The 14,855-nt window shown below is 33.2% G+C and overlaps 1 protein-coding gene across 1 annotated transcript; it reads left to right on the forward strand.

Annotated features, from left to right (window-relative positions):
- The first annotated feature begins 2,189 nt into the window (after nt 1-2,189).
- Nucleotides 2,190-14,085, forward strand: LOC133204611 (uncharacterized). Its single transcript, XM_061340364.1, has 18 exons — nt 2,190-2,475; nt 2,862-3,052; nt 3,218-3,347; nt 3,633-3,719; nt 3,910-3,990; nt 4,082-4,228; nt 4,300-4,577; nt 5,016-5,110; nt 5,909-6,070; nt 10,184-10,470; nt 11,110-11,300; nt 11,501-11,630; nt 11,918-12,004; nt 12,144-12,224; nt 12,297-12,443; nt 12,521-12,798; nt 13,457-13,551; nt 13,721-14,085. Exons 1-18 carry the CDS (start codon nt 2,209-2,211, stop codon nt 13,888-13,890), a joined length of 2,904 nt encoding a protein of 967 aa, XP_061196348.1. The 5' UTR covers nt 2,190-2,208; the 3' UTR covers nt 13,891-14,085.
- The last annotated feature ends 770 nt before the right edge of the window (nt 14,086-14,855 follow it).

Genomic DNA, 14,855 nt, shown 5'->3' on the forward strand with positions numbered 1-14,855 from the left:
AATAAACACGGGCGATAACTCGAACTCTGTGCATTTTCTATGAACAATCCAGAGAGTTCCGAATGTCAACATGGCGTTAAATTTGAAGCGAGGAAAAAACGTTGACAAAATGAGTTGAATTTTCGTATTTATATGGATTATTTATTAGGTTAAAAGGCATATACAATCTCAAAAAGGTTTGTTATGATTGATTTGGTAGTTATTTTCAGTGCAACTCCTTTTGTATTCTTCAAAATCATTTCGGAGTGGATCCACTCCGATTTGCTACATTGCAAGTATATGGGACGTATTCTAACTGTGGTGAGGGCTTGTCCCGAGACACAGTTAGATTATTCTAACTAGGGGGGGGGGGGGCTAACCCAAGGAAAAAAGGTAAGCCCCAATTTTCAATGCCTATATTATGTCTATCTTTGCAAAAAAAGTGGGGGGGGGGGGGGCTAAGCCCCCCCCCCCCTAGCCCCCCCCCCGGTTCCGACGCCTATGTTTTGGATTACTCATCCCTTCACCTTTGAACTTGACCTCTGACCTACTTTTCAAAATACACTACAGAACAGATATACAAATATTTTGTGAGTTTCAGAGGTTATTCTGTATACTAATTAGCATGTAGACTGATTGTCCTAAAACAATTTTGAAAAATACCAATGCTACAATCCAAGTGACCTTGATCTTTGACCTAAAATTTCAAGAACACTCCGATCCGTTGATTTAACTTTTTTTTTTTAATTTTGAGAGACTGTGCTTTGACAACTAGCATATATATGATATTATTAGAACCTCATGACACTTTATTTCAATTTAATTCATCTTAGCTTTGACAGAGGGTTGAGGATTCCTATTTCATTGTCACATTTTTACAGATATTATTTTAACGATGTTCTACTATCCGTGGATAATTTTTATTTGCATGAACTAAAATGTTCAATTGTAAATATTAAATTGCACACACTTTTAAAAATTGCACACAGTTTAGCCTTAATTTAGCTTAATTAATGTATTTAATAAAGCTAAAAAAATATTTAATAATAATTTTATTTATGATGCTCAGTATAGCAGGTGACACATACGTTCCTTGGAACACTCTAGTTGTTACTTTACTGACTACTAGTATATAAATCTTACAAAGCTGAAAATCGTAACACAAGATACAAGATATAAGTATACTTTATGATAGTATATATGCTTTTGGGTTCCATACTTTCATTTATTGATGATAACTTCATGGAGAATGAAAACGAGGATAAATATCTTTAGTGCTTGAAGTCAGCAGCAAATATACATATGTAGGGATGCATTCTAAGTATATATGTTGTATTTTTTACTATTTTTTAACACAAATTGCACATTACAAAATGAAACCGATTTAACAAAATTATTTCTGCCTTAAATAGTCTATATCAATATAAAGAAAAAATCCCCTGGGACCAGACAGACTATCCACTTCATTCAAAACCTGAAATACACCAGAGTTGTGATAAATGTACGAGGGTGTCGGGTAAAATCGTGGACAAGTAGAGTGAAAAATAATCAACAATGCTTTCTAAAATATTACTATTCATTAGTACATTTTTCTTCAATATACGTTGCAAATTTCCTATAGATATATACTCAAATAAACAAAATACGGTTATGTTATATGTGATATCGCCTTACGGCGCATGGATAAAAGGTCAAAGTGTTTAAAGCAACGTCATGTTTCATCTTTGCATAAAAATGTTGGATAAGCCCCTCTTCAATTCTGGAAATTTCACTGATGCACACACTCGAAATCTTTATTCCTTCATAAGACTTGTAGTATTAAAGTTGAGATATTCACATATGTATTGTGCAATAAAAATAAAGCCATTTAATTCTAATCATCATTGCCTTCCTTACAGTTTCAAAAATTTCAATTAGGACATTTTTTGCCGTTTTGAAGCAGTTAATTTAATGCTGCAGCAATTTGAAAACACCTTCATTCATGTATACACGCATTTGATTTTAGAGAATTTGAAAATTTAGGATCTACCTCATATTGTGTTGTGAATACCCCGATTTCATAGCCTCAGGCGACATTTGAGATTTATTACAAACCTACCCAAGCATCTCAATATAAATATTTTTGTAGAAGCTCTCATATTTGGTATCACGAACATCAATATGAACTGGTGTAGACTTACACTACAATTGGGACACAGCACACTGTTGTTATAATTTTAAACGTCATCCATGATAAGAAGAATTTCGTTTCTGAAAAATTTGGAGAAGACGAATTTAAAATGGAATTTTCCATTTTATCGATCACAACACACCGGTACCGTTGTCAGCCCCGAGAAAGACGGGGGGCTTTTGTCAGATCAGGAGGTCTCGCCTGGGACTCTGGACTTTGACGATGCCGTGAAAGCTTGCCGATCTCAGACGACTTGGGATCTTTTGCGAGCTCTTCTTATTTTCAAAGTCTGTTCGTTTGAGAAATTTGTCGAAAATAATTATACGGTAAGTTTTAAAAGAAATAATTAATGAAATTATGTGACTAAATGAAACCGTATATAAGCTTACATCCATGAAAAGAGGAATGTTCTCTACCTGGAAGATTTTGCAGCTTTATATACATATACATGTGTATAATTATAAATATGCAATGGTTTTCCAAGATATCATTTGATTGAATATGATAGCACTGATTTAAAGTAAATAGCTACTTGTCAGAGCGAAAATTTGGAATCATTTTAACATTTCTGCTACAACTATGAAATATGGTAATATTACTAGGTAAATCTTTGCTACGCTAAATTACACTTCCAATATCCCCCCCTCCCCCCCAATTCATTGCTGTAACTTTCCTTGTTTAGATTCTTACGTAAAGAAAGTTTTTTATACAGATTTTGTCATGGAGCCGTAGTCTAATGGGCCGACCGCTATTCAACACGATAATGCGTCCAACAATCTATAAACAATTTGTGGGAGGCGATGACGTCACATCTTTCCAGGCAACTGTTAATCGTCTGCAAGCTGCAGGAATGGGGCCACTCGTCATGGTGACACTGGAAGAAGACGTTAAAGACGACGGACCGTAAGGAGAGAGAGAGAGAGATTTGTTGAAAAATGACTGTTTTATTCATGAAGATCTTTAATATATTGATATACATATTTTCATAAAATTTCAATTTAGGGTAAAGTTACCGAGTTCTCTGACAATTTTGGGACTCGGTGTATTTTATGTTTTCCTATTTTACAGAGATGCTGATCAGCTTTTTGACAGAAATTTGAAGATAATGGTCGACTGTATGGAAGTGACATCTTCTCTTGGAAGCCAGAATCCAATGATGCAAATCAAACCGTCTGGACTGTTCCCTCTTCATCTCTGTGTTCGTATGATCATTTTACATTTATCCGCAGGAAGTTCAATAACCCATTTTTCTCAAATAACTATAAATGATCTCTTATAAAGAAAATATAAGAAGCCCAGGTACATTGTCACGAGTCTTAAGTCTGTACAAAGGTTGTCAGTGTCAAATTTTACCCAGCAAGTGTTAATTATGACAGGAAAAATAGATAACATTAAAAAAAACTTGCATGAATCAAATTACTTTTTACAAACTATGATTGTTAATTTTTTACCACAAGGTTCATTTTCATTTTCGACAAAACAGAGAATGGTTTCGAGTGAAGTTCCATATCCCAACAAGAAACCAGAAGTGGTAGAGAAAGTAGCGAACGCCATGCATACATCCAAAGAGGTAGGAATATATTATTCTGACAATTTCGATTCTCGAGCCGCCGAAATATGGCTGAGATATTGCCAACATGTCGTTAAGCAATAATTAATCAAGCGAGTTAACTCTGGAATATTCTTAAAATGTCTTTGTGTGAAAATGGATAACTGTTCAAAAGTACCAATTTACGATTAAACAAAATCTGTTCTTGTAGATAACAGAGCTGGGAAACTTGTCATCTGTCGAACTCACACAACTGAACAAAGCGTTACAGAGGGTGAAACAGATTTGCAAGGTAACACTGATTTTGTGGTTTTAACCTGCCTAATTTTGACAATAATAAAACCAAAAGTGTTGAACTTATATTTAATAAGTTTTAATTATAGGTTGCCATGGAGAAAAACGTGATCATAATGGTGGATGCAGAGTACACGTATTTGAACCCGTGTCTAAATTTATTGGCTCTTGCCATGATGCTGAACAGTAACGGTTCCGCTCCACTTGTATTTTATACCCACCAAAATTACCTCAAGGTCAGTTGTCTTGAAATTTGTGTCTTAAAATATTTTTGTTTGAAGAAAATGTAATAAAGTTTATTTTTTAGGAAACTCCAGATATTCTGTCGAAAGACATCGCATTGGTACAGGCACATGGTGTATCCTTTGGTTCCAAACTTGTGCGCGGTGCTTACTTGTATAAAGAAAGATCGCTGGCGAAGGAGAAAGGCTACTCCGATCCTGTTTGCGAAACTTTCGAGAAAACTACCGAAAATTACAATCGTTCTATGGACATTATGTTGGATAACATTGCGAAGTATCCTGGGAAATTCAGCACGATAATTGCTTCGCACAACGAGGATACCATTAAAAGAGGAATATCCAAGTGAGTGTGTAACTTGTGACCCTCCCCAGTATAACTTTGTTGACATACTATTTTTCTTTTTTTTTCTTTTTTGCTACGTAGAAACAAAATGTAATGTTGTCTGTTTCTTGAATGATATTTTTTAAAATAAAGCGTAAGAGCATTTATCTCATAAAACATAATTTTGCTTCATGTCCTTGTACAGTTCTTAACTTATATTTTCACTAAACAGTAACTAGTAGGAACAGCAAAACAGCTCACTAGATGTTGATGATTGAATATGATTAAATAAGGATACCGGTATCTATGTTTAGAGAAATAATAGAAGGTATCTGTGTTACCTAAGTGTTCTTTTTGAATCCTACTGTGATGATAAAACTTACAAGATATATACTAGTACAATGTATATAAAAAATCATGCATATATACATACAAATGATTTTATAAACGGTATTTCAGATTGACTGAGCTTGGAATTCCTCGAAGAGGCACAGAGCAAAAGGTTTTCTTTGGTCAACTTTATGGAATGTCTGATTTCATTTCACAATCTCTAGGTAACACATTCATAAATTTTACAAAAATTTAGCAAGCGATATCAACCCCTTGCAACAAGGTTGCCTGTGGATGTCGTTATTGTGGACAGTAAAAAAGTACTATTTAGTACTTTCAATCTCCATTACGCCACAGAGATTGAAGATGCCTTGAAGAAAGCCTTTTGAATTAGGGATCAAGGTCAAGGTTAAGGTCAAGTTCAAAACAGTGAGATTTTGACAATTTTGGAGAAAAAGGTTTTAGAGTCCGACACCTACTTGTGAGACATTTAAACAACATGCACAGAGGAAGATGGATATTGAATACCTTAAATTGCACAAAAGCGCAAAAGGAATATTGGACACGGTCAGTCGTTATTAAGGAGATGTAGAGTTCCATTTGACCTTTTAGACTGACATTCTCTTAAGGACAAATATTATAGATTTCATAAACATGGAGAAATCAAAACGTTAAAAAATGTTTATAATGTTTTAAAATAATGCATGTTTGCTTTGTCATTCTTCACATAGAGAATAACAGGAAGATAATTTTGTTCAAGTAATAGATATAGCAATATTATACGAATCTTGTGTTATTTCCAATAAAACTTGTGATGTAGCTGAAAACTCTTGTGACTGATATTCAAAAACTTTAATTTATATTAAGTTTTGAATAATCACAAGATTTTGCATATAAATCACAAAATCACAAGCTTTGTATGGTATTGCAATGTTTAACACGCCATAGGCGATTGTTCCTTGAATTTAGCGTACACAAAATATGTTCAAACTTTGATTAATAAATATCTTGCATTTCATCAGGTCAGGCTGGCTACATGATTCACAAGTCCATTCCTTATGGCACCATTGACGAAGCTCTTCCCTACCTGTCCAGACGAGTCAGTGAAAATAGTTCCATATTTGGTGGAATCAGACGAGAGCGCAAAATCATCCGCAAAGCCCTTGCTGACCGTTTACGTTTACGTTCGTAACGATACGGTGATCCTCTCTATGGTGGAACGTAATCTTTTAGAATATGAATGGACAAACATCAAATTATATGCTTCAAGATATCTTCTTCCATTTTGCCCATATAAAACCAACAAATAAAAAGTATGCTAAAATGTTAAAACTATGACTATAATGTTTTTAATTATGTTTCGGTAAATGATCACTAAAATTTAGTGTTTTTTTAATTCCTATTACTATTGATTATTTGTTTATTTTGTTAACCTCTGCTATTATACACCAAATACATCCTAAAATTTAATGATATTAACCCCCACCCCCGAAAGTTAAAAAGGGTTAAATAATAAATTGTAAAATAAATAACTATAAAACTTCGACAATTTTTTTTTTTGCCTTTTGTAATTACTTGTACATATTTTAATTGCATATTGTATTATATGTATATTTACATGCATTAATTTCATATATGTATCGAGCTTTAAGTATATAATTTATTGATTCTACAATCTTCTTAAGTTATCGTAAACATCTTTATTACATTTATTTAAATAAAATTGTAGATTGAAATTTTTTCTCGTTTTTAAAAAATTATCTGTAGAAACATCATTGTACTAAAGTAACTAAACGCATATTTACTTTATCAGACATGAAAATCCAAGGAATTTTTAGGAAATTTGAAACCACAAAATTTCACCAAAATCGAAATCAACAACATCAAAACGACTTTTCAACTTTATACAACCATTCCCCACGATAGATTTAAGTCCAAGCTTTTTGACATCAATGACAGCTGGTTTTTCAAAAAAAAAAATCAGAACTCGTAAATTTACTTGTCATTGGTCATTTGCAACATTATTTTGTTAAAACAATATTCTGATTGTACACACAAGTACTCTGAAGTTGACATTAAAAAGATGCTTGTGTTTCTGATTGACAATATCTGTGTAGTTTTTGGAGACCAGGTCTTCCAACAATCTGTCGGAATTCCCATGGATACCAATTGCAACCCGTTATTAGCAAATCTATTTTTGTATTCATATCGAGCAGAATTTATTCAAAATCCTAAACATGAGAAGAAAAAGCAAAAAAAAAAAACACTTGCTGTGGCCTTCAACTCAACATTTAGATATATCGACGACGTATTATTAATCAACAACTGCTACTTCCATTCATATGTCGACTCGATATATCCCAGTGAGCTTCAAATAAAAGATACCACAAAGTCTGACATATCTGATTCATATCTGGATATTTTACTAGAAAAAGACTTTAATGGTAACCTTACAACCAAGCTTTATGATAAACGTGATGACTTCAACTTTTGAATCGTCAACTTCCCTTACTTATGTAGCAATATACCCTTATCACCCGCATATGAGGTTTATGTCTCTCAGTTGATTCGATACACAAGAGCATGCTCTACGTACGAACAATTTCTAAAAACAAGGCAAGCTATTGACAATTAAAGTGATAAAACAAGAATATCAACAGTCATCATTTCGCAAGTTCTATGGTCGATACAATGGCCTTGTCAGCAAATTAAATCTATCATTAAGTCAAATGCTGACTGATGTTTTTCATACTAATTGTTAAGCCATTTTTTCAACACTGAATTGTCTACGGATTTTTCTGTTTTCCCGATCATGATAAGGAGCACACGGCGGGTGTGACCGGTCGGCAAGGGATGCTCACTCCTCCATAGCACCTGATCCAACCTCTGATGTTTTAGAGGTCCGTGTTTGCTCCGCTCCTGATTTGTATTGTTTGAATGGACTTTTAAGCTTGAATACTGTTCTTTATCTCCATATTTCATTGAAAGAGTGAAAAATCATAGGAGATTCACAAAGTTTCTGGACTTCATTCATCATGATAATATGCTCTTTTTACCTCGGAAATATAGCTGAAATACTGCCGACTCGACGTAAAACAACAGACAATTGATCAACCCAGACTGTTATAAGTATTATTAAGCAGTCCAACTGAACAACAGATATAACGTTACAGTTTAGAATGATTGGTACACATAAGGTCCGTACTGACGCTGTAATTAATACCATGCAATCAACCTCATACAATTTTTATTGTATGAAATTCACTGTACACACGCTGTAATGAATTGTATACATTTTTTCTATTTTCCCTCCAAAATCATACATTTACAACAAAGTTGTATTGAAGACTACATCCAGACAAGTCAAACGTAGTTGTCGTAATGAAACTTATGGACAATACCTTGTATAATGCAACTAAGAATGTTAAGGCGGTATGTATGGACCTTTAGTTCATGTCATTTCGAAAGACAGACCAGGAAATATATTTACGTTACATTTATTTACAAAATGCGAAACAAAATGCGAAAATGCAATAAAAAAGAGTAAATATTATGCCTAATATTGTAAACAATAGACCAGCTGAAACCACATGCATTTTGAAAAGATACGTTATAATATACCCCTTTCTAGGTTAAAGAACGCGCGGATTTCTATAATAGATGCTTATTTTTGTGTAAATATAGGTGGTTTCAAATTTCTCGTAAAAAGAGACCCTTTCATATATTGTTCCTTATATTTAGGGGATGATATCGTGTGTTTACTGCAATAAAATTTTTGAATGCCTTACTAAGTGAAATCACATATGATATAACAATGGGAAAAAAGTATAAATATGAAATGCTGAAAAGATGTTAAGTATATACTAAAAAGCTGAGGGGGTGGGAGAGAGGAAGAAATAAGTTTAAGACAAATCACAAACTCACAGCAAATCAGGGAACTCACCTCACCCAAATTTCCTTTTATTTCCTTTTATTTAATGTAAATAAGGAGTCCCTTATTTACATTTGAGAAAAATGGAACAGTTTTGATAAGAATAATTTTGTAACTATAATGCCACTAAATACTTATTCTTTCATGCATTTATCTTTCATAGGGAAATTAAGGTGTATTTGTTTTACATGTTGCTCAAGAAAACTATACATTGTTAGTCTCCCCTTTACGTGCAACATCAAAACTTGTTCCCTTCTGTAAATAAATAGGTTCTCTGCTACTTTCCTATCTTTTTTTTTTTTTTACTGAGATTTGCAATAATAATTTGTAGACAAATACCCAAACGTTAATTTTCCCCGTTTTGACCTCGAATAACACCCATACCTTGTGTATGCCCTTTCTTCCGTTTGACACATGCTGCGTTCACATGCTCTTGAGATTATGCGGACTATAAGTCCATTATGCATTACCCCAAAACGTTCTTCCAATAAGAATGAAAAGAAGTAGGTATACTTGAATAAATGGTGTGTCATGGCCCTGAAGTTTCCTAATCCACTGTGGTCTTTTTACTGTTTGCCACCTGTAAAAAATGTGAAAATCGGACAAATATCAAATAATTTACATACGCGTCCAAATAGCACAGCATGAATTACCAAGAGACTTTTGTTTTGTTTTGTTTTGTTTTTTTTTTTTTTTTTTTTTTTGTTTTTTGTTTTTTTGTTTTTTTTTTGATTTTTTTTTTTTTTTTTTTTTTTTACAAAAGTTAAAATTCTTTGCAAATGATTTTTCTGCATGTTGAACTTTAAGTTTAATTGACTATCTATAATATACGATATGAAACTGAGTGATATCACAGCCCCTTGTATCTTTCTCTGTCATTTGATAGCTAAACAGTTTCTATGTCCGTATCAATTTTCAACTCTGGAACAAGTGTGAATCAAGTTACATCAGATTCGCTATGTTTTGACGGTGACCAAAATGGAAAGGGGGAGGGGGAGTGTCAATCGCCCATGTCTTTATTTTTATTTTCGAAAAAATATGTGTACCATATGTGGAAATAATCACCTACCTAACACCTTTCCCCCAAAATGCAGTAAACCAGGCAAATTTTATTGAAAAGTTATTGTTATATTTGCTCTGCAGTGTCCTGGGTAAATGGCAGGAATCTATTTATGTAAGCTGGTCTGAAAAAAATATCTACTCCACAGTTTATTGCTGATACTCGAATTTGTTGGCCATGGATGACATTTGGGTCTATTACGAATTACCCAAGCGTCCCAAACAAAATATTTTTGTAAAGCTCTTTTTCTGGATATCAGAAACCTGGATATGATCTGCTGTAGACTGACACTAGCATGATAAACATAAAAAGTTTTTACTGAATTTTCAACTTCAGCAATGCTAAGTAGAATTTCAGTGCTAAAAAATCTCAAAGAAGGGAATCTAAAGTGGTGCTTTCCATTTTATCGTCATCAACACACTATTGCGGATCCTAATAAGGACCATGTACGTGTTCCAGAAAATACTGCGCAACTTCTGGAGTTTGAAGATGCTGTCAAAGCTTGCCAATCGCAGACAAGCTTGGAACTTTTGAGAGCTCTTCTTATTTTCAACGTTTGTTCGGTTGAGAAATTTGTTAAAAACAATTACAAGGTAAGACGTTAAATGTTTCAATAGTAAGTGTAAAGTATACTATAGGTAGAATTGGTAATTTTTCCAATAATGTTCTTTGGATAATTTTGAAATGATATCACATAAGATTTCAGTGTTTTCAAGTATCATTTCACATACAAAAAAAGTTTCCGATAGAATTACTTTAGAACTGGTTAACTTTCATCGTACATTTACCACCCCTTTTAAAGTATCATGTACGACCGAACTAGGACTTGCAAATTCGCTTTCTCTTTTTGTGAAATCTTGACTAAGTAGTCTAACAAACAACCAAAATTTTAAAAACCAATAGAATAAAAAAATATTTTTGGACCTAGAGCGATGATTTTGAAAAAGAATGGCGACTTTTTATAGCTAAAAAATACCGATAAATATTTTTGAGATAAACTAATGGATAATTACAAATCGAACGCTCTCATAACGACAAAAATAGTTTATATCATAGTAAGTGAATAAAATAGATATGCTACACATGAAACATGTGCCATTCTGCAATACACAATAAAAGGAATTCTTGAATTATGAAAATGGTAATAATAAAAACAGATTTTCGTTTCCAAAGCAACGACACATGTCATTCTCAAATCCAATTTTAATAATTTTATATTTGATTCAATTAAGATTCTCTCATGGAGTCGTCGACTAATGGGCAGACCATTATTCAATATGATTATGCGTCCTACCTTCTACAGACAATTTGTGGGAGGTCATGATCTTACATCCCTTCAAACGACGGTGGATCGTCTGCAAGCTGCAGGAATTGGACCATTCGTCATGGTGGCACTGGAGGAAGACGTTAAAGATGACGGACCGTAAGAGAAAGATTTTTTTTCTTTCTTTTACAAATATTGTTTTATTGCTGAAGCTTAATAATGGCTGTACATTTGCAGATCATTAATAAATTCTACAGAAAATTAATTTTATAATATTTTTTAAATTTTATTTAAGAGATGATTTTATCTAATCAAAACAAGAATTTTTTTTACATATTATAAAGGAGCGTATTTTACAGAGATGCTGATCAGATATTTGAAAAAAATCTTAAGATAATGCTGGACTGTGTGGAAATGACGTCAAAACTGGGGAGCCAGAATCCAATGATCCACATCAAAACGTCTGGATTGTTCCCTCTTGATTTTTGTGTTTGTATTGAAAATTTACGTTTCAACCATTCTCATCATGTTTATTAGATTTTATCCTTGATAAAAATACATAATGCAATGTAAAACTGGCATACTTATGTAACTTATATATGTTGCCATCGCTCTAAAATTCACACGGATGGAATAATATATAGTAAAGACGTAATCAAGGTGTTTTTATTTAATAATGGAATAAATTGAAGCTTTCTTTGCAATTTTTATTTCTTTCTCTCTAAATTGTATTTGTTTAATTTTTTTTGTTTTTTAAAATCAAAACGACAACATAGAAAGCGATTTCAGTGGAAATTCCACGTCCAAATGCCCAACAAAATGTAGTGGAGAAAATTGCGAACTCCATGAACACCTCCAATGAGGTAGGAAATATATGCTCATACAATCTTATTCCAGCAGTTAATTCCAAAGAAATCATTTATGTTTTGAAAACTTTCACACGGAAAGAAAATACATTTAAATTCATGAGATTATTTGAAAACAAATGTATTTCTCTGGCAGATAACAGAGCTGGGAAACCTGTCATCTGTAAAACTCGAACAGTTGAACAAAGCGTTATACAGAATGAAACAGATTTGTGAGGTAACGTCTTAAAAAGTGAAGAGTATTTAAAGAAAGTGTTTTATACATAAAATCATTTTTTTTAAATTAAAGGTTGCTAAGGGGAAAAACGTAATAGTTATGGTGGATGCAGAGTACACTTACCTGAACCCGTGTCTAAATTTAATGACGCTGGCCATGATGCTGAACAGTAACGGTTCCGCTCCACTTGTATTTTATACCTACCAAAATTACCTCAAGGTCAGTTGTCTTCGATTTCTTTAGATCATACAATAAGCTTCATTTTAGAAAACTTGTCTCAATTTTATTCTTGACAGGAAACTCCAAATATTCTTGCAAAGGACATCGCATTAGTCCAAGCACATGGCGTATCCTTTGGTGCTAAACTTGTGCGTGGTGCTTATTTGCATAAAGAAAGGTCGCTGGCAAAGGAGAAAGGTTATCCTGATCCCGTTTGCGAAACATTCGACAAAACGTCCGAGAATTACAATCGTTCCATGGACATTATGTTGGATAACATCGCAGAGTATCCTGGGAAATTCAGCACGATAATTGCTTCGCACAACGAAGCCACTCTTAAGAGAGCAATATATAGGTAAGCGTGCAAACTATTCAAAGAACGAATACAGTGTAGATGTGACCCATGATGACTACATATTTATTACAAAATGACGTAATTTAAGATGTGCACTTGTCGGTGACAGCTTTAAGTTCTCGATGTTATATTTCATCTACAAAGAGCCTTGGAAAGAAGGGATGTGAATAAACTTTGAGTGTAACACTAACAAGAAAATATATGTGTATGAAAAAATCGATTCTGGGGCAAATATAATAGGCGTTCATTTCTCGATTTACATATCATCGTCTCCAAAACAGAAAATTGAAAAAAAAATTGTTTAAAAAAAAAAACAAAAACAAAAGCCAAAAATAAAACAGTTAGATGATGGCGTGACATTGATCTGAAAAGTTGGCAATGTTTTGCTGAATGCCAAATCCTTTGTCCGAACTGATGTAAAACATGTATCTATATAAGAAAAGGTTTTACTTTGTTGTATGGATACTAGCTGTAAAGCTCATTGATACCTAACTATCTTCAGCTAAATTCCGATCTAAATTTTCGATACAAACTGTATTCGGAAATTTTCCAAAAATTACTTTTCCTATGTGGCGGTACTGAAATGATTTCCACATTGCTCATATTAAGACTCAATATTAAATAATCAAAATGTGTAATGTTTGAAATCGTGTTTCAGAATGACAGACTTGGGAATACCACGAAGAAGTACGGAACAGAAAGTTTTCTTTGGTCAGACTTATGGAATGTCCGACTTCGTATCCCTGTCTTTGGGTAAAGTATTCATAACAGACAAAAGAATTTACACATACAATATTCACTGTATGTTTGATTAAAAAAGCATAGATTGCATTAAATATGAAACTATCCTTAATTTCAAGTCATAGTCCCAAAGGCTATGTATTAAATTTAGATACGAAATTTGCTTTTCTTTTCCTATCAGGTCAGACTGGCTATATGATCCACAAATCAATACCTTATGGCACTGTTGATGAAGTTCTTCCCTATCTGTCCCGAAGGGTTAATGAAAATAGTTCCATTTTCGGTGGAATGAGACGAGAACGCAGTATCATCCGAAGAGCCCTTGCAGATCGTGTTCTGTCAAAAACGTGAACTCATAGTGAACAAATCCGAAGGACACATCGTGTGCTGTCACAAACTTAAACTCATGGTGATCACTCTATTAGCAATACTTTTAACTGCATTTTTTACTTGAGATTGATCTAGATATGTAATGATTTGATCAATAAAGAATTTTGCATTGCTCTCCTAGGGAGTTCTTTCGTTTTATAAACACGAAAACACAAAGACTGTGCTGCAATATACTTCTCTTTGTTTCCGGTCCATTATTATATATATATTTTTAAAATTAACCTTTGAATTTTTATTAACCATTATTATTTGGAAAATTTGCGTTTGTGTAATTTAGAATAAGGCTTTAACCGAAAATCTATTGACTGTGCATGTAAATGATATGCAGAATGTCGAACACTACAGACACAATTACAAAAGGAAATTATCAGATTACAAAAGCATGTATTTGTCCATGTCTATTTCAAATTCTTTCATCAGGTATTCAATTACAAAGACAAGATCCTTTCCTAATTCAGCTTTTTGCATGTTTTGACTAGTGAATTTACCACATGAAATTTACCAAAAATATAACCAACTAATCGTAAAAAGGCAAAATTCTCTCAATTTTGAAATACTTTAACTGGGGGAGGGGGCTGGGGAGGAAAGGGATCGCCGAAGCTTTCCTAAATTTTTCCAAAAACAATAGCTCCTATATGAGACTCATCGTAATCTTAACAGCAGAAAACTCTAGATACATGCACAGATGTATGTCAATTAATTGCATTTAGCCTCACCACATTTATTTCCTTTCACTCAGGCAAAAAATAGCTTAAGTAACTAATAATAGATTCCTCACCCAAAAACTACTTTTTTCTGATGATAAATGGTCTGCTTGGAATTTTTAAATATAAAAGGGAGGGGAAAATAGCATCACCCAGATTTAAAGCATTTTTTCAGAGTTTTACATTTACAAAAGTATGAAACTTGATTTTTTTCTAAACTTG

Source organism: Saccostrea echinata, unplaced genomic scaffold (genome assembly GCF_033153115.1).
Source record: "Saccostrea echinata isolate AGI-Se365-2 ecotype Australia unplaced genomic scaffold, CSIRO_AGI_Sech_v1 ptg000054l, whole genome shotgun sequence".
NCBI classification, from domain to species: domain Eukaryota; kingdom Metazoa; phylum Mollusca; class Bivalvia; order Ostreida; family Ostreidae; genus Saccostrea; species Saccostrea echinata.

Bases quoted from the DNA above. Each gene is read 5' to 3' on its own strand.
- LOC133204611 (XM_061340364.1), top strand. From the start codon at position 2,209: ATGATAAGAAGAATTTCGTTTCTGAAAAATTTGGAGAAGACGAATTTA. The intron at 3,991-4,081 runs GTAACACTGATT...TTTTAATTATAG, and splicing joins GGGTGAAACAGATTTGCAAG to GTTGCCATGGAGAAAAACGT. The intron at 12,225-12,296 runs GTAACGTCTTAA...TTTAAATTAAAG, and splicing joins GAATGAAACAGATTTGTGAG to GTTGCTAAGGGGAAAAACGT.